Below are 24,845 nucleotides of genomic sequence, written 5' to 3' on the forward strand. Positions count from 1 at the left end.
ACTCCTTATTTTCTATTAATAACTTTTTATTAAAAACAAAGTTTTAAGCATTGGTCTAATTTTTGTAAACACTTTACAAATGTATTAAAAATGTCTGTAAAATTCATAATAGTACTAATCTATGAGGCCCTAGAAAGTGTAATCCATTTTTCAGAGGAAGAAAGTGAGGCCGAGAGAGGTTAAATAACTTTATCAAGGTCACACAAGATTAAGTGTTTAAGCCAGGATTCAAATCTGATCAGCATCAGCCTCAACAAAACAATTACTGCAGTGTTTAGAATTCTTACACTTTGGCCTCACTGTGTTAGTATTTTACATGCATAATCTCAGATAATTGTCATAATGTTTCTTGCAGGTAAGTGTTAATTATTCCCATTTAATAAATGGCTCATTTGTAACTGAGCCTCAGGAAATCCAGTTGGTGACAAAATTATATTGATTGGTGTTTGTTTGTTTTCACTCCTTCTTTCTTTAAAGTTCTCTCTTCCCAGTGTGGCTGCTTTCATTCACATTGTAGTTATAATTGACTTGGGCCATTTTAATAGTCTCCTAATTGTTCTTATTTGTCTGACTTTGCTTTCCCAACCATCTACCCTTTCTCCTCATTCTATTCTGTATGTTCCCTAGAGTAATTTTTCTACAATCAAATCTTATCATTTAACTTTACATGCTCACCTTTCCAAGGATTCCTCATGGCCTACAGCATAAAGTTCAAACTCTAACCTGATGTACTTCTCTATCTGCCTGCTCCCTCACCCCTTGACCTAGTCTCCCTTGTATCCTTCTTGGCTCGTATCCCATGCTAATTTCCGTGTCAGTCCGTGCCTCAGTCCTCACAACCTATTTGGTATTTTCTGATCATAAGATGCTATTTTAGACTTGACTTTTCTCCTGACTCTATCTCTACTTAAAATCACTTTTTCCATGGTTTTGCTCCTGTCTTCTACCATCCTTCAAGGCTCATTATAAGCCTTTAATGAATGGAGGCTTTCTGACCACCTCCATCCCTAATGGAGTTGATCTACTGACTCCTTTGTGCTCTTTCTGTACCTTATGAATACTGTTGATCAAAGCTGCTCATAGATTTGATTCCTCTCCTTGTATCTGTGGTGTTTCTGTAGGCTCCTTTTATCTATGTGTTAGCCTGTAGGCTCCTTTGTTTATTTGCTGGTTTATTCACCTCATGTTATAGGTAATCTGTCATTTGTCAGATTGTACTTGGTAGTGAGGACATTAAGATGCTGAAAATACAGTCCCTGTCTTCAAGGAGTGTATAATCTGAGGAACTGAACAATTGGTGATAAGCGCTATCATGGAGAGACAGAGCATCAACATAGGAACCAAATGTTGAGACAAATTAAGGATGTTAGAAAAGGCCTCTTGAAGGGTAGAAACATTTAATGTTTTGTTCAGCACAACATCTCCTGCACCAGCTCAGTCAATTAAGAAACAACAACAACAAAAAAGATGAGTGGATGGAATGTATGGCATGCCAGGGAATTCTGAAAGTAAATATAATTGGAAAATAGTTTGAGTAACTTGTTTGATAATCATTCTTACTAATTAAAAAATGAAGCATGGTTTGTAGAGTTCATTTGTTCTTTTCTCTGAAAATGAGGTTGATTTCATGGAAATGAGATTATCTTTGGAAGTTATAAACCAAAAGTTGTTTACCCCTTAGGGCCCACCCTCTCTACCACTACCACCGAATGACTTAATAACTGAGAGTGATCTCTAGGGTACTGATACGTATGTTACCATATAGAAAATATTACAAGTTCATTGCATCATGACTCTTTCTATCCTGTTTTGGAGGAAAGGCAATATGATAAAGGGATAATGTTGAGTAAATTGTTCAAAAGTCTTTTTTCTTGCTTGAATATATCAAGTTTTTGCCTGAAAACTCCCTTTGTTATGTTTAACATTGACAATTAAAAATAAATATTCAGGGGTGCCTGGGTGGTGCGGTCAGTTGAGCATTCCACTCTTGATTTTGGCTCAGGTCATGATCCCTGGGTCATGGGATTGAACCCCATGTCAGGCTCAGTGCTGAGCATGGAGCCTGTTTGGGATTCTCTCTTTCTCTCCCTCTGCCCCTCTACCCCACTTGTATTCTCTCTACCTCTAAAATAATTTAAAAAAAAAATTTGATTTGGGAAGATTTTACAGGTGCCTTTATTCTTTGGTTTACATTTACCTTATTTTCTAGGCTATATTTACCTTCTAACTTGGAGTGACAGAGACCACTTTGACAATCATAGCTGTCTAATATGGGATATAAAATAACATATAGGGGCACCTGGGTGGCACAGTTGGTTAAGCATCTGACTCTTGATTTTGGCTCAGGTCATGATCTCACGGTTCATGGGATTGAGCCCTGTGTTAGGCTCTGTGCTGACAGTGCAGAGCTACTTGGGATTCTCTCTCTCTTTCTCTGGCCCTCCCCCACTCATGCATGTGCATGCATGCTCTCTCTTTCTTTCTCTCTAAAAATAAGTAAATAAACATTAAAAAAATAATATGTATAAAAACAAGTAGTTCTCTTAAACACAAGACTCTTAAAATAAGAAAAACTGCTGTACTGACATTTTTATGAAGGCTTAAGGGTAATTATTCTCTTAAGTCAAACTCTTTTTCTTATAAGAATTTCCCTTTTACATTGGACAGAGGATGCTGAATAACACGAGAAATATTGAATTATATGAATTCTGAGGACGCAAAACTCTGTTTGAAAGAAAATTATTTTAAAAGTAAGCAAATAAATGGCATTTCTTTGGTAAAATGTTCTAGCACTTGCGCTGGACTTAAAAAGTAGAATACACACACACACACACACACACACACACACACGCACACATACACACACACACACACACACAGATTCTTTTAAGTTATAAAATTAGATCAATGTAAAGAATTTAGGAGATAGAGAATAGTCCAAAGAAGAAAAAATTTGAAAGACTCAAAATTTTAACACATAGTGATAACCACTCTTTATATATGGGAAATCTTTTTCTTTTAGTTGTTCTTGCATGTGAATACATGCACATGCATAGGACTTTTTTTTTTTTTAAAGCAAATTACTGTGAGATACTTCTTCTGTTTACAATATAGAAAGCTGGAAAGAGTATTGCTTCCTCCTTAACAATGAACCAAACAAACAAAACAATTAAACTACAAAATGAAAACTTTTTTTGGAACCCATCAGACAGCTGAAGTTACAGGGTGACCAACTGCCCTGAAATCTAAGATGAGGCTGGCCCCTCTAAGGAGAGTAGCATGATGCACAGATTCCCGTACCTGTGGCAGATCAAGAAAGAAAGGTGTAGATACTATACAAGTGAAGAGGAAATCAATCAGAGCCTTAGGATTGGTAAAACCTTAGTTGGAACTGGCATGTTAGTAATGAACCTCTAGTTGTGAGTCCGAGATCCAGAACATCCCCTCATATGTTCTTTTCCATGGACCTCTACTGGGTGCCCTTGAGAAAGATTGGGGATTGAATAAGACAGCGGAAAGAACCCTCCATGATATTGCAGGTGTGTAGAAAGGGGATCAGCCACTGCTGTGAGAAAGGCATGAAGCCCCACCCCCATGGTTTGGACCCTTCACTTACACAGATCAAGAACTGCATCACTGGAGTAAGGACAGCAAGCTCTGTCTCTCTGCAGGGTACAGGAAAAGGCCCATTCTTTGCACAGGAAGCACTGAAGGAAAAACATCCTTTTACCCTGGAACAAAGGCAGAAAACAGTCCTGTGCCTAGGATCATACCGATACTATTAAAGGTCTTTTTTTAAAAAATTTTTTTTTTCAACATTTATTTATTTTTGGGACAGAGAGAGACAGAGCATGAACGGGGGAGGGGCAGAGAGAGAGGGAGACACAGAATCGGAAACAGGCTCCAGGCTCTGAGCCATCAGCCCAGAGCCTGATGCGGGGCTCGAACTCCCGGACCGCGAGATCGTGACCTGGCTGAAGTCGGACGCTTAACCGACTGCGCCACCCAGGCGCCCCTATTAAAGGTCTTCTAACACTGGGGGAGGGCAGAAAACTGTGGTAGACCCACTGGAGATATAAAGCAGAGTTGGCTGCCACTAAAAGGATGGCAGGGATGTTGAGCAAGCTCTGCTTCTGAGAACTGGGCACACAGGGCCTACCCAAGACTGAAGCTGGCCAGAACAACAGAGAAAGTCCATTGGTCTCCATTAATAGTTTCGCAGCAGCTAAATAACAAGTGGCTGCAATCTATCACTGATTGATGGGCAAGAATGTAGAGAAAGATCCATTCTATATCATAGGCACACAGGTATAACTGAGAGCTGTGGGTGGTACAGAAACTTTATGAAAAACCCTCTGGGATTCCAGCACCCACACCAGTCCCATGCAATTATTAGGAGAATTTGAAATCTGTGACGCACTGAAGATAACCATGTGAACAACAAAACCCAAACCCCGCTCAACTCCTGCTTATGCAAATGGCCCAACAGGAGGAGAACATGGTCATTTCCAAGTATAAATACTGTTACCTCGGATTCTAATGTCTTACATATGAAATCCAATCTTCAATAAAAAATGTGAGACATGCAAACAAGCAATTAAAAACAACTCTATTGTCAAGGGACAATGAAGTCAACAAACCAGACTCTGATGACCCAGATGATAGAACTTTTAAAGTTAGAGACTTTAAAATACCACATACATGAATAGATAGGGACTTTTGGTAGAGAAACAGATATTTTTAGAAAGAGTCAAATGAAAATGCTAGAAATAAGAAACTGTTTTTAAGAGATGAAGACTTCCTTTGAGAGGCTCATCAGTAGACTTGCCACAGCTGAAGTAAGAAGTCAGGGAACTTGAAGATAGGTCAATGAAAGTTTCCCAAACTGACACACAAAGAGAAAAAAAGGTGAAAGGAATAAAGTGCCCAAGATCTGTGGGGCAGTTACAAACAGTATAATTGAGGGGCCAAGAAGAGGATAAAGAGAACAGGGGGAAAATATTTTAAGAGATAATAGCTAAGAGTATTCCAAAAATAATAAAAGACATCAAACCAGAGACTCCAGATTTTGAGAACCTCATTAAGATAAACAGCAAAGCAATAGCAACAAAGCAAGCAAAGAAAAATACACATCATTTTCAAATAAGTGAACATAAAAATTAACAATGCCTTAAAGACATTTAGAAAAAAAAAAAAGATGCTATATGTAGGTGTAATGAAAAGCATTACAGGAGACTTGTCCAAAACTATGCAAGCCAGAGACAGTGGAGCCACATGCTTGAAGTAATCAGAAAAACAAATCAAGCAAGATTTCTATAGACAACAGAACAACTTTCAGAAATAAAGTGAATTTTTTTTAGCCAAACAAAAGCTGAGATAATTAATTGCCAACAGACGTGTGTAGTCTTTCTGCAGACATAAAATAAAAGGAAATTCTTTACATAGAAGGAGTATACAGGGTAGAAACTTATACACATGAAGAGATAAATGATGAAATAAAGGGCTTTGGGAATGGTTAAAACTAATTTTTTTTCCTTTGTTTTTTGTTGCTCGTTTTTTTTTTTTTTTTTTTTTTTTTAGGTTGTACAACATGATTTTTTTAAGGCAAAGAAGTATGGTGATTTAATATACACATACGTTAAGAAACAATACAATTACTTTTAATTAACATATTTACCACTTTACGTAGTTACCATTTTTTGTGTGTTTGCTTTGTTACTCCTTCTCTCCCCCATCTGTCTGTCTCTTTCTCCCTCCTTCCCTCCCTAGTTGTTTCTCTCTATATATGTATCTGTGTGTGTGTGTGTGTGTGTGTGTGTGTGTGTGTATAATGTTATAAGTCCTATGGTTTATATTAATTTTGATTACTTGGTTAACATATTGTGTGTTCTCCCTCTATAATTATCATTATCATTTTCTTTTTATAATAAGTTATGTTTGTATTTTTGTTGAAATACTTTGAGACTATGTATTCTGTTAGTTGTTAGATGTTCTTCACCTTTCTCCCTCTTACAGTATCCATTCTTGTCTGGAGGCTCGCCTGGGTGGCTCAGTCAGCTGGGCATCTGACTTCAGTTTAGGTCACGATCTCACTGCTCCTGAGTGCACGCCCCGCATCTGGCTCTGTGCTGACAGCTCAGAGTCTGGAGCCTGCTTCCAATTCTGTGTCTCCCTCTCTCTCTGCCCCTCTGCTCCTCCCACTCTGTCTCTTTCTCTCAAAAATCAATGCTAAAAAAATTTGTTTTAATAAAAAAAAAAATTCTTGTCTGGATCAGTTTTTACTCTGATAATTACTGGTTTATGATTTTTAATTAATTTTGATTTTTTAATTCCTTGTATAAATATTACTTGGCATTCTATTTTAAGGGGTTCTTCCTTGCTATCGATCTATCTATCTGTCTGTCTGTCTGTCTGTCTACCTGTTTATCATCTATCATCAGCTAAAACACACGGGTTCTTAATTCAATTGGTTCATTCCTTTACTATCTTCATTCCTTTTGATGCCAGACTGTCCCAGATGTAGGGAGTGTTAACCTTTCAGACTAGCTCCTATGCCTTGTTGGTGCATTCCTGTCACATTTTGGGACATTTCCTTACTTAACCATGGTATCATTGATTTCTCCAAGGGGCCCACTTCCCTTTAGTGTTGAGTGGTATCTTGAAAATAAGATCTGGGCATGTGTCTTTATTTTAAAATGTGTCATTTTGAATCAACAAATAGGTGCTTCTTGGCTCTTGATACAATCTGTGTAATTGGAGTGTACCTTAATGAATTTAGTGATGTGGTTGAATTTAAGCCTGCATGCTGGCTATTGTTTTTCTGTTTGTCTCATTCATTTTTTGCTCATCTTTTCATGTTTTCCTTCCTTCTTCTTGACTGAATTTTTTTAGTATTGTGATTTGTTTCCCTACTGGCTTTACTTGAGTATAGCTTTTTCCCCCCAATGGTTTGTTTGTGTGGTTGCTGTGGGGACTACAGTGTACATTGTTGATGTATCACAGTTTACCCTGAATAATATATCATTTTGTATGTAATTTAAGAATCTTACCACAGCGTAAAATAGTTTATCTTCTCTTTTTTTTTGATGTTGTTGCCACATAGTTCACTTATACACCTGTTTTAACCCTAAAATAGTTTATTGTGTGTTTGAACATTTAATAATATTTTAAAGTTCAAGAAAAAAAATTGTATTATTTTTACCCACTACGTAGTTTCCATTTTCAGGCCTTCTCATTCTTTTCTACATATCGAGGTTACCCTTTGGCATCATCTTCCTTCAGCATGAAAAATTTTCTTTCAGCATTTCCTTAGGGTGTATCTGCTGGTGTGGCATTTTCTTGGCTTTTAAAAATATTTCCAAAATACTTTAAAATAGTTTTAAAATTATTCTAAAAGTATTTTTATTACCTGTGTTTTCAAAATATATTTTCTAAGACATGGACTTCTAGGTTGATAGTCTAAAGATGTCATACCACTGTCTGCCTCCATTGTTTTCTGAAGAGAAATAAGCCATTATTATTCTTGTTCCTCTGAATGTATTGTCTTCTTTCCATGGTTGTTTTTAAGATTTTCTTTTTATCTTTGGACTTTACAATTTGATCTAATATTCTTTTTTTTAAACCTTATTCATTATTATTTCTGAGAGAGAGGGACAGAGTCTAAGCGGGGGAGGGACATAGAGAGAGAGAGACACAGAATCTGAAGCAGACTTTAGGCTCTGAGCTGTCAGCACAGAGCCCGACGCGGGGGCCGAACTCACCAACTGTGAGAGCATGACATGAGCCAAAGTTGGACGCTTAACTGACTCAATCACCCAGGCACCCCATGACTCTGATGTTGTTAAATGTGTGTGTTAATTTTGTGTGGGAGGTACTAAAGCTCTTGGATATGTGGGTTGAAATATTTTGTCATGTTTGGAGATGATTTTGCCAGTATGTCTTTCAATATGCCTCCTTTCTCATTCTTTTTCTTCTTCTGCAACTCCTAGTTGCTTGATAGATCATTCAGATTTCTTGAGTGAGCTGAATGTGAGTCTCAGTTTTAATTAGTTTCAAATTACTTCTGATTTCAAATGATACTGCAGAATCTCTTTGTCCAGAAGACCAACTCTAAAATTCCAGAACTCTTATCCAGGAGCTTATCTCTGATCTTAACAGGATTTGAGCTGGGCTGGTTTCATCATTAGTTTCTTCTCCTTTTTGGATTGAGTTTCTGTAGCCCTGAAAACAAAACCCCTTGCAGAATTTGCAAGATCTGTCTCTGTTTTCTAGCATTGTCTTCACCATTTCTTTCTTTCTTTCTTTCTTTCTTTCTTTCTTTCTTTCTTTCTTTCTTTCTTTCTTCTTTCTTTTTATAACTGCTTATTTATTTTTGGGGGGAGGGGTAGAGATTGAGTGCAGGAGGGGCGGAGACAGAGAAGGAGAGAGAGAATCCCAAGCAGGATCCATGCTCAGTGTGAAGCCGATAGGGGCCTGGATCTCACAATTATGAGATAATGACCTGAGCCCAAATCAAGAGTGGGATGCTTAACTGACTAAGCTGCCCAGTTGCCCTGCCCTCACCTTTGTGTGTGTGTGTGTGTGTGTGTGTGTGTGTGTGTGTGTGTGTGTTTTAATTTATTTTGAGAGAGAGAGAGAGCACACATGTGCACAAGCAGGGGATGGGCAGAGAGAAGTGGGGGAGAGAGAGAATCCTAAGCAGGCCCCTCACCATCAGTGCGGAGCCTTACATGGGGACCAAACCCATGAACTGTGAGACCATTACCTGAGCTGAAATCAAGAGTCAGAAGTGCAACTGACCAAGCCACTCAGGCACCCCCCTCACCATTTCTTATGGAGCAGAATTCTTATAGGGGAGAATTATTGCATCAATTCATTTATTTTTGTTTCGGGGTTCTCCAGGGTTCCAAACTGTCATAGCAGCCCATACTGTTAATGGTTTGGCTAATTTCTCTCCATCTCACCAAAGCCTTTTAGCCTCTGACTGTTTCAGTCTTGTATCCATCTGTACCCAGAGTAGTAAACGGCCTCAGGTATGAAAGTGACTGCTACCCTTTGGTCACCTTTCAAAGGCTTGTCATGGTGCACAATTCAGGTATACATTTATGTATGTGTGCTAATTATACTTTGTGGACATTGAAGGAAAATATAGCTTTTAGATTAGACCTGACTTTTTTGTTGTGATGAAGATAGCGGTGGTCTTTCTTAATCTTCTATATCACATCCGAATGTGGAACTTCTGCTAGATCTTCTTTTTTTTGTAATGTTTATTTATCAGAGAGAGAGAGAGAGAGAGAGAGAGAACACAAGTGGGGGAGGGGCAGAGAGAGAGGGAGATACAGAATCTGAAGCATGCTTCAGGCTCTAAGCTGTCAGTGCAGAGTCCAACGCAAGGCTTGAACTCACTAACTATGAGATCATGACCTGAGCGGAAGTCAGGTGCTGATCTGAGTCACCCAGGCGCTCCAGTCTTCTTAAACCATAATAGAGATATGTAATAAGTACACAATATCATGAGAGTGATTAATATCAGGGGAACCAGATTCTTTAGATACCTGTGTTAATAATTTTTATAGCAACCTATACTTATTTGTAGCTCATATTACAATTGACCTGGTATAATTATTAGTTTAATATATGAAAGCAGGAACCATGACTATTTTGTTCATTCACCATTTTGATCTCATTATTCTACCCACATAATGCCCAGCACCTCATATATTTGTGGAATGAAGTATTTCAGTTCAGTAATAATTTTGGAAAGGTTAGCAGTGGGCCAGAGGGTATTGGTCAATTAAATGTATCCTTACATGGACGTTGTGAAAATATTTTGATGTATCATTTCTTCCTGATTATGTCCTTGCATTCTGTAGTCATATTTAGTTTTGATATTTTTCTGTTTTCCACACAGCCTGATAATATACCTTGCCTATATATTTAGAATTGTAAGATTTTTAATCTGACTATACTAAGCCTCTGATTTTCTTCTCTAGAAAGAGAAATGGATGAGATTAAATTTGTGACCATCATCCACAAGCAATAAATTTACAAAGAACTCACAAATCTCTATTTACAGTTATTTCTTGATGTTTATAAACTAGAATTTCTATAACATTAACCTTATCATTGAAGAAATATTGTCTTAAAAGCATATCTTTTATAGAAAGCCATCTTGGGTTATACTTTCAGGGGCTCATGGAGGATGTATAGGTCTAGAATTTAGTTTATTGGTTACAGGGCTGTTTTTCTTTTTCAAACTTGGCATATAAATATAGATAGCTATTGAATCATTTTCTTTATGTTTAGTTTCCTTTACTGTATAGAAAATGCCATTATTGGGGTGCCTGGTGGCTCAATTGTTAGAGCATGCAACTCTTGATTTCGGGGTGGTGAGTTTACCTGAAAAAAAAAACAAAACGATTACACAATAAGGGTTTAATAATGTTCACTGGATTAAAAATGAGGGAATAAATTCCAAAAAGGAAAATGTCTTTATTCGTCATTTTTGGGATAGTAAGGATTACAAGACATTTATGCATTATTAAACTACCAGCCTAAAACACTTATTTTGGAATCAGAGCTAAACAGACATTCTATGAAAGAAGACAATACAGAGGTAACTTTTCTTAGGGGTCGTTACCAGCAGTTAGCTGTACACAATTAGCGGTAGGAAGCCGACAGAGAGACCAGGTTGGAAAATTATTAATATCAACAATCTGTGAAGGAACTTGGAAGTATGGGAGAAATAATGGTTTCAGGATGAGGAATCATGCTGGGTAACTGTTTATGTGCTCTGAGAGACAGTTTATCATAGTGTTTAAATGCTATGGGCTTTAGCACTGGATGGCCTTGTTCAAAGCCTTTTTTTGCTGTTTACTTAATGTATGACCTTGAAGAAGTTACTTAACTTCTCTGAGCCTTCATTTCCTCATCTGTAAAGTAGAAATAATAATAAAAGTACTTTGTATCATTGGTGTGAAGTTTAAATGAATTTTATTTATTTTATATGTTTATTTATTTATTTTTGAGAGAGGGAGAGAACATGAATGGGGGAGGGGCAGAGAGAGAGAATCTCAAGCAGACTCCATGCTGTCAACACAAAGCCCGACCAGGAGCTCAGTCTCATGAACTGTGAGATCATGACCCGAGCTGAAATCAAGGGTCGGATGCTTAACCGACTGTGCCACCCAGGACCACTAAATGAATTTTAGTATATTAAAGTACTTAGAATAATTTCTGGCACAAAATAAATGTTATTCGCTGCTGCCATTATCATTAACATCATCAGAAGTACCACTGGTGGTGCCTTGTTTGTTTCAAGAGTAATCCTGCTCCCTGGTATGACTCACTCTTGATAATTCTTTTTCAGCTCAACCGAAGTTGATGACATGATTCGTAAATCTACAAACCTGTTGCTAACCAGGACTCTGAGCAACTCTCTGCAGAATGTCATTAAAAGGAAGAATATTGGACTTACTGAGGTAAAGCTGCTCTTAATGGAGGCAGCCAAGGCAATATGTGAACAGATGCCCTAAGCTCTGGGGCCTGTTTGTAAGTTAATTATAAGTTTCTATATGGTCCGTCATGTTCTTACTGATGGATTCCTAATGGTGAAAGTGCAAAACAAATCATTTGTTTTTTTCTTTTGTCCTCTTGGAGACATTTATTACATTTTGAAAAGTCACTTTCTTTCTTTCTCTCTCTCTCTCTCTCTCTCTCTCTCTCTCTCTCTCTCTCATTATTTTCAGTACCTAACTGGTTTTCCTTTCTGAGGTTGTTGGGATACATTTGTATTATTTGCCATCAATTATATAAACACAAAATTGTTGGTTGGAGAATATAGTCAACATCAGGTTCCTATCCAAACGAATGACAGGTCAAATACAACATACAATATGAAACCACATGTGTGTGCGTAAATCATGGATGCCAAGGATATTGGCACTTGTAGTCCTTGGTTTGTGTTAGACTCAGCTTTTGGTTTTGAGATACCTCTTGTATGTGAATGGTGAATTACTCTTTATCAGCATGTGAGTCTGGGGATCTGGGATTGAGGAAATGTGGGAGAAAGGCGATCGTCACATTTCTGTGGAAGCTTACAGAATCTCACAAAGCAAGAAAGGATATTACACACGTGTTGCGAACAGTATCTTGGCAAACTGAAGATTTGGCACGTTGGCGTGGAGTCCTAAAATTTAGAAAGATGTGAAGTTTCCTTTCTCTTGGAAACCCAGGATTGCATGGGAGAGTCGACCTGCCATTTTATGGAAATTATATTGCCAAAAGTGAGAGCTTGGAGGAATTTTTTTTCACAGGGAAAGGGAAAGGCTGTTGGCCATATGTTTTACTTGTAGAGGTGGTGTAGTTTGGAAGTCCGTTGCTCTAGGAAAAATTGACGTTTTCAGATATACACTGTCAGAGATCATGGTGAAATTCAGCAAATGGTTAATGAATCTGACTCATAGGTAAAGACAGCTGGAAGCCAGGTGAACATCTCCTTCTGATTTTGGAGTGCTAGCTTCTTTCCCTGGGTGAACATTTTAAACTATTATAATGTGGAACTTTGGCAGTGTTTGAGTTCCGTGTATAACAAACTTTTTTTATGATTGAAAGTTACATTTGACATTATTTAGGACAGTTCCCTCATTTTGCAGAGCTTCCTTTCTGTTGCTGCGTATAGAGATATTAGGTATTATCTTTATGTCTAAGAATAGGTTAAGTTCTTTTCATCGTCAGGAAGGCTGAGCAAAAGAAAAGTGGAATGAAGTGGAGTGAAAAGTAGGAAGTCCTCCTCCTTCTGTTACAGTGCACTGTTCTCCTTATGTGGATCCCAGGTAGGACAGGAAGTCTGTTATTTAGTTTTTGAACTATCTCTGTATTATAACTTTTGATACAGGTTTTCTTATGCCATTTAACAGTCTCTTAAAACATTTTAAAGAGGTAGCTTAGAAGGAACATGGTGTGATAGAAACAGCTTTGGCCTCAGAAGTCTCTTGAGTTTAGTTGTGACTGTGCATGTCATTGATTTGCTGTGACATCTTAAGAGAAAGACCTAACTTCTCAGTTCTTCAGTTTTCCTGACACCATTGTCCTTTGCAAGGGCCCTGCACATATCAGGTCAGGACAGGAGAAGCGGTAGAAGCTTATCAAAAGAACTGTATTTTAGTTCTTGGCACTATTTCAGTGAATGCTAAATATTATTCCTAAGTCATTGGATCTTTCTAGGTAATAATGTACTTTCAGTATCAATATCCTTGCATATGAATGAAGGAACATCTACACGCATTTATTTATTTTGGCTTTTATGGTGGTTTGTACACATACAGACAAATACATACCCAGTGATTTTTATCGCCAACCAGTAAATCTTAGAATAATTATATTGCTCACCTTTGGAAAGACATTATATCCTCCTTTACAGGTAACTAGCGTCAGTTCACATCTGCACGTATCATCATACTAGGTAACATTTGTCGAACAGTTTGTATTCTTCATAGTCTATTCACAAATACCATCTCATTTAGTACAATGACATTTGAAGCTGGCTACGCATGTGTTATTATTCCTATTTTATAGAAAGCGTAATTAAAGTTCAGCGAGATTGCCTGAGGTCATATAGTTAACAAAATGATAGAAACGAGACCTAAGTCTGGGTTGTTTTTTTCCCAAACTTAACTCACTTTTACTATAATGTACTGATTTCCATATTGATTTAATTATTTCATCATAACAAAGGGGCTTTTACAAGTCCATAGTACTGTGGAAATTGTTCTAGGTAGAGATGATTTTGTGTCAGCGAGCACATATCCATTCAAGCAGTAGAAGTATTATAAAACCACAAAACTAATTGAGCCCTATTTCAGGTTGTCAGACAGTTCCTTCAGGTCTTAAGAGTTCCTGCAAGCTAATGTCTGTCTGCCTGTCTTGTTCGAATTTATGTTACCACATTTCTTCTTTTTCCTGTCTATATGCTCTATCCTTTTATCTTTTCCTCTCCGTACACTGGTTTTCTTGCTTTTGTCCTTGCTTCTTGGCTTCCCCACATTGACTCCGCTCAACATTACCTTTTAGTTCTTGCTTACTGTAACTTGAATGCTTCGCACTCTCAGACTTTACGTGACTGTCCCGGTTCAGTCAGCAGGTCTAGCTGGTTTCCTCAGGTTGCTTCTTCCAGGTCTGTGGGAAGAAAGTCAGCAAAGCAGTGGTTAAGAGTGTGTGTCCTTAAGCAGACTGCCTGGGTTCCAATTCTGCCTAGGTTCTCTTCCCTTAATAAATGTGTTCTTGGGAGCGTGTAGTTCATAGGGTTGTTGTGGGGATTGAATGAACATAGGAAGTACTTAGAACAGTACCCAATATGTAGTAAATACTCCACGTATGTTACCTGGTGTTGTTGAAAAAGAGGTCTGGGTAGGTAAACAGTGACTGTCAAGTTTAGTACGGGGTGAAGTTTTTTCAACCAAGAAAAGTTAGAAGATTACAACAAATGTCCTGTTAAGATAAATAACTTGCTTGTTGACTTTATAATATTTATTGCATACCTACTGTGTTTAACAGGCACTGATCTAAGCTGTTTGGATAAATAAGTGAACAACAACAAGAATAACAACAGAGATCCTTGCCTACATTCTAGTGGCAGAAAACGTGATAAATAACAGCAAAATAAATAGTAAATCCTCTAGTATGATAGAAGGAAGTGAATTTGATGAAGACAAAGGAAGGAACCCATGTTAAGGAAATCAGGAGTCTGGTGGAGGTTCAAAGTTGGTCTTATTAAAAAGAGTAGCATCTTCTCAACATCGCTCCTCATCAGGGAAATACAAATCAAAACCACACTCAGATATCACCTCACGCCAGTCAGAGTGGCCAAAGTGAACAAATCAGGAGACTATAGATGCTGGCGAGGATGTGGAGAAACAGGAACCCTCTTGCACTGTTGGTGGGAATGCAAACTGGTGCAGCCGCTCTGGAAAACAGTGTGGAGGTTCCTCAAAAAATTAAAAATAGACCTACCCTATGACCCAGCTAGGAATTTACCCAAGGGATACAGGAGTACTGATGCATAGGGGCACTTGTACCCCAATGTTTATAGCAGCATTCTCAACAATAGCCAAATTATGGAAAGAGCCTAAATGTCCATCAACTGATGAACGGATAAAGAAATTGTGGTTTATATACACAATGGAGTACTACGTGGCAATGAGAAAGAATGAAATATGGCCCTTTGTAGCAACGTGGATGGAACTGGAGAGTGTGATGCTAAGTGAAATAAGCCATACAGAGAAAGACAGGTACCACATGTTTTCACTCTTATGTGGATCCTGAGAAACTTAACAGAAACCCATGGGGGAGGGGAAGAAAAAAAAAAAAAGAGGTTAGAGTGGGAGAGAGCCAAAGCATAAGAGACTCTTAAAAACTGAGAACAAACTGAGGGTTGATGGGGGGGTGGGAGGGAGGGGAGGGGAGGTGATGGGCATTAAAGAGGGCATCTTTTGGGATGAGCAGTGGGTGTTGTATGGAAACCAATTTGACAATAAATTTCATATATTAAAAAAAAAAAGAGTAGCATCTTGATGTTGAGTTATTGTTTTAAGGGCAAAGAGCATTTCTTGGCAGAGGTTAGAGCAAAGGTCTAAAGATATTTAAGTTCCTGGTTAGTTCAGGGAACAATAAGGAAGCTAGGAAGGCTAGAGTGGAGTGAGAAAGGGGAAGAGAAGCAGGAGATTAGATTACAAAAGTGCCAGGGGGTTGTGGTAGGGCCACTGTAAAGTGTTTGGTTTTTATTTTGAGTGAAGAGGGAAGTCATCATTGCAGGAATTTGATTAGTGGTACTATGTGCCATATTTCAAAGGAATCACATTGTTGTATTGGGTATCCCCAATACTGCAGGGTGTAAACAGGGAGACTGGTTAGGAAGCTAGGACAGTAATGCAGCAAGATTTGATGGCCACGTGGGTGGCAGCCATGGAGGTAGTAACAGGTGACCAGATTTGGAGTTTAGAGTCAGCATGCTTTCCTGATGATTGGATCTGAAGGGAGAGAGAAAGCGAGGGAGGAGTTGAAGATAAGTCCATGATGTTTTGATTTGAGCAGATAGAAGGTTGTATATACCATGCACTATGATGGCAAAAACTTTAGGTAGAGCTGGTGTTGGGGTAGAGGATATTGGGAATTTGGTTTTGGAGAAATTTAATATGTAGTGTTTATTACATATACAGTTTGTGATATTGAATAAGCGGTTGTATATATGAGTTTGGCATTTGAAAAAGAGGTTTGACCTGGAGATGAAAAATTGGGAGAATATAATGTTTGTAACCACTTGATTGGATAATATTACTAAAGGAATTTGTAAAGATGGAGAAGAGAAGATGAAGGACTGAACCCTTGGGCACTCCATTATTAAGGAGTCAGGAGAAAGAGAAACTCACAGAGGAGATTGAGAAGGAGTCACTAGAGAATTAGAGGGAAAACAAAACAAAACAAGAACAGTAACAGGAGTATGGTGTCTTGGAAGCCAAATGAAAAAAGTGTATCAAGAAGGAGGGAGTGGTCAGTTATGACAAATATTGATAATAGATCAGGGTAGATGAAAATTAAGAATTACTATGGGACTTAGCAACTTGGAGTATGTCGGTGACCTCAATAAGATCATTTTTAATAGAATGATGATAGAAGGCTCCTGATGGAGCAGGTTGAAAAGAGAATGTGCAGAAGAGTTTCAAATAACGTATATAGATATTACCCCTTGGAGAAGGTGAGACTTAGCTCCCACCCCTTGCATGTATGTAGGTTGTACTTATGACTTCATGTAAAAAGTAGGGTATGGAAGGAGGGAAAACGTTACTTTACAGTGAAGGAACCTGGCAGATACTACCTCAGTCAGGTGATCAAGGTTAAAATCATCATTGATAAGTGATATTGATAGCATGTACCTTTGACAGGGTGTGATGAGAAGGCACCTGTGATCTTTCTTCCAAAACCCATGACCCCAGTCTAACTGTGAAAAAAAGATTAAACAAACCCAAGCTGAAGGACATTCTACAAAATACCTGACTAGTACTTCTCAAAACTTGTAGGGTCGTCAAAAACAAGTAAAGTCTTAAGAAACTGTCACAGACCAGAAGAGGCTAAGGAGATATGACAGCTAAATGTAATGTGGTATCTTAGACGAGATCCTGAAAAAGATAAAACATTAGGGAGAAACTAGTGTTTCTAGTTTCTCAGAATAAAGCGTGTTGCTCAGATAACAGTAATATACCAATGTTGGTTGCTTAGTTGTGGCACATATACCATAGTAATGGAAGATGTTAACAATAGGAAGAACTGGGTGTGGCACACTTGGGAACTTTTTGAAACTATTTTGTAAATATAAAACCATTTTAAAATAAGGTGTTGACTTGAATTACACAATTTAATGTATGAGAAGAGTGAGAATGACAAGAGTGACTTTGGAGACAGCAAGGAGAAGACAACTCTTTCAGGGAATTTTATTAGAAAGGTAAGCCAATGAGGTGGTAATTGGCAGGGGAAGTGAATTAAGCAAAAGGTTTTTTTTTTACTGTTTATTTATTTTTGAGACAGAAAGAGAGAGCACGAGTGGGCGAAGGGCAGAGAGAGAGGGAGACACAGAATCGAAAGCAGGCTCCAGGCTCCAAGCTCTCAGCACAGACCCTGATGCGGGGCTTGAACCCACAAACTGTGAGATCATGACCTGAGCTGGAGTCGGACGCTTAACTGACTGAGCCACCCAGGCGCCCCTTGTTTTGTTTTTTAACAGGAGATGTAATAGCCTGTTATTTCTGATGAGAATGTTGCAATGGAAAGCAGAAAGTTGACGATGTAGGAGAAAGGGGGAATCTTTGGAGTAATGCCCTCGAGTAGGAGAGAGGATGTAGACTGCAATGCACAAACAGAGGGATTGGCTTTAGATGGTGTAAAGTTCATCTCTGGTAACAGATGAGACTCAGTGTATGTGGACGCAGATGGTGGTGGCTGGGCATATTTTGTGGTGGAATACTCCAAATGCTCTGTTTTCTCAGTGAAAGATAGATCTTCAGCGGAAAGTAGAGATCCAGAGCAAATGTTGGGGTTGAAGCAGAGAGAAAGTACATCTTGGGGTATGGAAAAGAGATTGGTTGGTGCTGGATAATGTGGTTATTTTGTAGCATTAAGTGCCCACTCTGGCTAATGGATAGGAATTAAAGTGAGACTAGTCAGAATGGTTGTAGATTTTCTTAAGCCATATTTAACGGGAGATATGTTAAGTAAGTCCATATCAATAATAGCTTTCACGAATTTGGTATATATTACATTCAGTACTTTATCATTTATATAATATTTATATGTGATAATTTGTAATCTATTGATTATTTCTTTGGTATGACATTGATGCTATTATCTCAATTTTAAGATGATGAGAGATCTTAACTTTGCCTAAGGCCACACAACCAGTAAGTAGTTTGGAAATAAGATTTAAGACAAGTTTTGAAATACAAAATTTTCTTTTAAAAATAAGATTTGAAATGTTTAAAATAAGATTTCCTTTGTTCTGAACCTTTACTCTTGCACTACATTAATTTAGAAGCATCAGTACCATGGAGAGGAAGGAAATAAACCACCAGTTAATATTAATCTCAGAATATCAGAGAATTAGTTACGTTTGAAAGAAAATTTTAAGATGAATCAAAACACATCTTACTTCTTTATGAAGAATGAGTTGATAGAAAGGTGTAATGTATAAATTGGATTAAATTGTATTTATTGTAGATAATAGAAATAATATAACTTCACTTTATATAAGTCTCCACTCAAATGTCATTTCCTTAAGGAGCCCTTCCTCGACCACCTATCTGAGCCCTACCATCAGCGTGCTTATTACTACTTGATGTTATGCTGCATGTTTATATGAGTTTGTGGTTACTCTAATCTCCACAAGGCCAGGGGCCTTGTCTGTCGTGTGTGTAATTATGTACAGCTGTATTCTCATTCCTTGGCACAGAGGAGTTCTTAATTGATGAAGAGAAGAAAGAAAAAAAAAGATAGGTAGGTGGGTTCCTATGGTTAAGTTAAAGAAATTAAGATTTCCTATTGGTGATACCACATTGAATATTTATATATATATTTAAATTATATTTGTAACAGTGCCCCAGGAGACCCAAATAAATGACCAATGCTTTGCATTCCACCTTTTATTTATTTATTTATTTACTTTTTTAACATTTATTTATTATTGAGAGACAGAGAGAGACAGAGCATGAGCATGGGAGGGGCAGAGAGGTGGAGACACAGAACTGGAAGCAGGATCCAAGCTCTGAGCTGTCAGCAGAGAGCCCGACATGTGGCTCGAACTCCCAAACCGCGAGATTATGACCTGAGCCAAAGTCCGACGCTTAACCGACTGAGCCACCCCAGGCGCCCCTCCACCTTTCTTTTTAATATCATTTAAATTGATGACCCTGTAGCTCTATCCTGTTGTATATCTCCCACATATCACTGTTTGCCATCCCCTGTTGTTAACAGCACTGATATCGCTAATATCACTTATTTTGTAAGTAAGTCTTGTCAAATATAAGCTTTGTACTAGATTTTGAATTTGGAACCACTAGCTCCAAGTACTTCAGTATTTTAGGTATTTGCTTTGGAGATGGTAAAAAATTGGTAGTCGAACCAGCTTTTTTTTAATCTTTGCTGGGTGAAACGGAGAAAAAATATCCTTGAAATCTTAGGTCGAGTTTATTTTTGCGAATGAGAACCAAGGCCGCTATTTAGTTCTTCATCTTCTTGCCAATCCAACAGTTGAGAAGCACTAGCAGTGTGGAGGGTGGGGTGACTTCTCATTTTCTTGCTTTGGGTCTGTCCTTGTGGAGCTTCAGTGTCCTGAATTCTCTGCTTTGGGAAACAGAGGATGTGAGAAGGTAACAGGTGACTTCCACACTCTGCTCTGTGCTTTCCTCATCATTGAAATATTTTCTGCTTCTTAATGGTTTTTAACCTAAGTGACTCATGTCGTTCATGTGTGAGAGGTGGTTGTTTGCTTTATAGTGTTTTCTCTCTTTTTTTTCCAGGCAATCCTCAGAGAACTCTGCTTTATATAAGCTATAACCAATACTTAATCTATTGCTAATGCCATGTCCTTGAAACAATACTAAGGACAGTTTGGATTGCTACAGTGATATATTTATGGAAGAGAGTGGGAAGTGGGGGTTAAAAATATCAAAGGAGCTCAAACTCTGATGGAAGTTGATATCTGAAATTGCTTCATTTCATCCTTAAGTTCAGAATTACCCCTAAAGTATCTGGCTTCACATTTGTAAATGCCCTTGTAAAGATTTTGGTTAGCTGTCATTCAGAAGTAGAGATCATTTAGGCCTCATGAACAGACAATATTCCTTTTGAAAATGACATGGTATCTAATGTAATCGTAGAGTGTTTTAATAGTCTATTCTGTGCTAGGCAATGAAACATTTCAAAAGTGACTGACAGCCAGTTGATGTAATTCATGGTGATCTTTTGTGTTGACAGATCTTTAAAAAGTCAAGGGAAATTACTACTGTACCCAGTGAAGCCGCCTCCTTTTTTTTTTTTTTTAACTGCCAATATCCTGCAAAACAGGACAATTTTCTCTTTGACTGCCACTATTTTTTATTTCGATAACATGACATGATTCCTCCTTATTATTAGGATTTCTTTTGATAGATGGAATATGTTCCCTCTAGGTAATGCGACTTTAAAATAGAAATTCTTCAGTTCTCCAAATTAGCTCTCTGACTTTCTAACTTATACATCAAGACAACCTTGCCGGTAGCCACCCTCCCACTCAGGAAGAAGAGTGATTTAATTTAGACAATTACAAATTTTTAAACGATTTTAGCCTTTCTTTGAGGGAGAAATGTGTTGAAAGGAAGAGGGTGATGAACTGCTTATTTCGGTAGGTTTTCTTTCCTAGAGCACTCTACGCTTAAATATCTAATGTTTTTGGTAATTTTGTAGGAGATCATATCTGTGTCCAAGGCTCAGAGTCTCCAAATTCAAACTGTAGAGTGAAGGGAAGGGTGATGAATATGAACTTGTCTGATAGGCTGTGGGGAATAATACAGAGATCAAGTCCCAATGTTGCCCTAGCATTTCATTTGTTTGGAATTGGATCTCTGGGTCTCTGCCCTTTGTCTTCATGTTTCAAAAGTAGATATTTCCCTCACATTTTCCAGCTGATCCTTGGGGAATAGATCCTTGAGTACCTTTTTCCTTAGTCCAATCCATTACGAAAGCATTGTCATTATGATTTGACATGGACTCTTTGAGAATGAACTGTGCTTTAGCCCTGTGCTGGTTGCTGTTGGGGAGATAAGAGTGTACTTTCTGATTATAATCCTATTAATATTTTTGTGTCATATTCCACAGTATAATACAATGGCTTCTACTGAGGTGTAATTCAACTTTTAAACATTGTTTTGAAGTACGATTTGATTGTAAAATGTATGTTTGCCCCCCCCCCCCCCCACCTTCATCTTCAGTTCTGATTTCCCTTTGTGTCATCTACCCACTCTGCCCCGGCTCACTCTCTCACTGGACTATAAGGTACACCTAAGTTCATCCGTAACCTTATACACCCAAACTTCCCCTACCTTCCACAGCCCTGCCGCCACACACAGTCTTGTGCAAACAAAAAGTTAAACATGTAGAAAAGAGAGACAAAAAAAGACTCTATTCCATTTTCTTTTCAAATTTCTTTTAGACTGCGAAATGTCAATACTTTTCATAGTTAGAATAAGTAATAGGTACCTCTCCTTTTTTCAGTTTAAACTTATTTTTTACAAGGGAGGAATCAAAGCATTTCGAGGTCTAGTTGGTGACAGACCCAGAAACTATTATTTTGGCCTAATGTATGGTAAATGTGCACCTCCCCCCGCCATCTTATGCTTATGCTAAAAGGCAACATCAGAAGTCATTTCGATGAGTCCATAATTTGAAGGTAGAGGACTTGGATTTGAGTCCTAATTCCATTTAGGTTATGTGAGCTGGAGAAAATCATTTCATTCTGTTTCTGTTTAGTAAAATAGAAGCAATAATTATGCCCACTTAACTTACTTTTCCAGGTCGCTGGGAATACAGTGTAAGAAAATGAATTGTGAAGTAACTTTACAAACTTTAATTCTATACAGACAGTAAGAGCCATTCTTTCTCATCCTCCTCTCAAAGTTATTTATAAATGACTTTTTATCTTACCAATACTGTCGTTTTTAAGGATCTCTCCTGTTAGAAAAGGAAAATAGTATTAACAAAAGGATACTTAATCCTCAAAGTAACTATGTGAGTTAGAAATTATTTTTGGCAGTTTACAGATAAAAAAGCAGCCATTAGAGAAGTTAAAAAACTTTCTCCAGATTATTAATTTGAAAGAAGTTAATCCACTTGTTTCTCTGACTGTAATGTCCATGTTATTTCTTCTAGAAACTAATGTAGTTTGTTAATATACTGCAGTCTATTCCAACATCTCTGTGTTGATTATGATTCATTTTGAAACTTCTTGCCGTTTCAGTTATTCTTGTTCTTTCAGTGGGAGTTCATTTATTTAATTCATTTAGCAGTCATTTATTGCCAGACACCTGTGCTAAACACTAGCAGTTTTTGTTCTTAGTCTAATCTCTTAAACAGAAGATATACATTTAAAATAGAATGACAAGTGCTTTTATAGTAGGGGAAATAAATACAAGATGCTTTGGGAAGTCAAGGAAGGCTTCATAGAGGAAGTACAACCTAAGACCATGCTCTTACAAGCCCTTTGTAGAATATAGATGGCCGCTGCCATTATAACTTTTGTTTTTCTTCTATCGGTAGATTCCTATTGAGTATTCGTTGTGGGGTGAATAGTCAAATGACTCTTACATGTGCTTGATATTTTCTAGCTTGTCCAGATTATTATCAATACGACACACTTGGAGAAGTCCTGTAAGTACTTGGAAGAATTCATTACCAACATCACTAATGTGCTTCCAGAGACAGTCCACACCACCAAGCTCTATGGCACCACAACTTTTAAGGTGAGAAGGCTCTATAGTACGGTAAAACTGCCTGCGAGATACAGAGTCTGGGCCATTCTACCCAAGATGGCTTTGTTTCTCCCAGGATGCCTAGTAACATGATTCATAATATGGTTTTGAGAATAAGTACTTATAATTTCCTTAGAAAAACAAATGCCAATGCTAATTTCTGGATTTTTTGACTTAAAAATGTCTGAATCTCTGTCCACTAAATCTTCCTTGTATTTTGTACTTGAAAATGACTGTTTCCTCAGTTGGCCCTCGTTTTAGTCAAGAATTCTTAAGGATGGTCTAGCTAATAGTCGTTGTAACTAAAATCAACATCAATTAATTTTATTTTAATAAGCTGTCCTTGCTTCTTTGTGTTCTGTGTCCAGATTTTTTTTCACTTTTTTAGTGAGGAATTTCTGCCCCTTACTATTGTAGTTAACAATTTTATAATCATTTCACAAGGCCACAGCACTAGCTTTGATCCTGAGTTTGATCAAATGAGAAGAATGACACTCTTGTAGAGCAGAAAATAGATTGATGGAGAATTTCTGGAGAGTGAATGACTTATTAAAAAGGCCTTAAGAAATTCCTTTATATTGCCTTGTGACCTTTAAATAAATATTAAGCAGAAAAAGTAGTCTAACATCTTAAACACTACAATGGTAGACTCTGACATAAAAGCCAACCTGTGGTTTTGGGTTTTTGTTATTATTGTTATTATTTGATTATTTTAGTTTGGAATCAAATCTGTTTCATCCTTTTGAGGTTGGTATTAATTAGATACAAAGTTGTAGATTGCAATCCTGATATATGTCCACTGGTGTCAACTTTTTCCTATCCTTTCATCCTCTTTCCCTATTTATTGGCACCTTCCCTTGAGAATAGATTTAAGACAAAAAAATCAAATTTGATTCATAGCTGCTTATTATATTTTATGAGATGAAATTGTTAGTAAGATCTCTTTTTGTGTTATAAGAAAAGGAATGAGAAAGAACCTGAATAGCCAAAGCAATCTTGAGAAAGAAAAACAAAGCTGGAAGCATCACATGTCCTGATTTTAAATAATATTACAAAGTTTTAGTAATCAAAATAGTATGGTATTAGCATAAACACATATGCATAGATCAATGGAAGAGAACAGACAGGCCAGAAATAAACTCATGTATATATATGGTCAAATAATTTACAACAAAGGTGTAAACACAGGAACACACAGTGAGGAAAGAATAGTCTCTTCAATAAATGGACAGCCACATGCAAAAGAGTGAAACTGGACCCCCATGTTTACACTGTATACAAAAATCAACTCAAACTAAGGATTTGAATGTAAGATCTGAAATTACAAAACTTCTAGAAGAAAACAATGGGTTAGCTTCTTGACACTGGTCTTAGCACTGATTTTTTAAATTTAATACCAAAGCAAAGGCGACAAAAGCAAAAATAAATAAGTGGGACTACATTAATCTAAAAGGCTTCTGAGCAGCAAAGGACAGAACACAAAGGCAAAACACAAAAACACCTGATGGATTGAGAGAAAATACTTCCACATCATATAGCTGATAAGGCATTAAATATCCAAAATATGTAAATTACTCATTCACCCCAATAGCAAAACCCCAAATAATGCAATTAAAAGGGGGCAGAGGGACTGAATAGACATTTTTCTAAAGAAGATATACAAATGGCTAATATGTACATGAAAAGATTACTGTTGGTGAGATACTACCTCATGCCTGTTAAGATAGCTAGCATCAAAAAGACAAGAGAGAACAAATGCCTGCAAGGAGGTAGAGAAAAGGGAACCCTTGTGTGCTGTAG

General features: G+C 37.5%; 1 protein-coding gene across 9 annotated transcripts in view; it reads left to right on the forward strand.

The window, feature by feature from the left end:
• Positions 1–24,845, forward strand: part of EXOC6B (exocyst complex component 6B) — a 616,421-nt gene that overhangs the window by 329,427 nt on the left and 262,149 nt on the right. For all 9 annotated transcript variants that reach the window (XM_040458548.1, XM_040458544.1, XM_040458543.1 and 6 more), the window contains 2 exons: positions 11,369–11,480; positions 22,902–23,036. In XM_040458548.1, coding sequence (XP_040314482.1) covers positions 11,369–11,480; positions 22,902–23,036 — 247 coding nt within the window. The remainder of the gene's footprint in view (positions 1–11,368; positions 11,481–22,901; positions 23,037–24,845) is intronic.

The sequence above is a fragment of the Herpailurus yagouaroundi genome, unplaced genomic scaffold (assembly GCF_014898765.1).
Source record: "Herpailurus yagouaroundi ecotype Mexico unplaced genomic scaffold, PumYag 221, whole genome shotgun sequence".
NCBI lineage: Eukaryota > Metazoa > Chordata > Mammalia > Carnivora > Felidae > Herpailurus > Herpailurus yagouaroundi.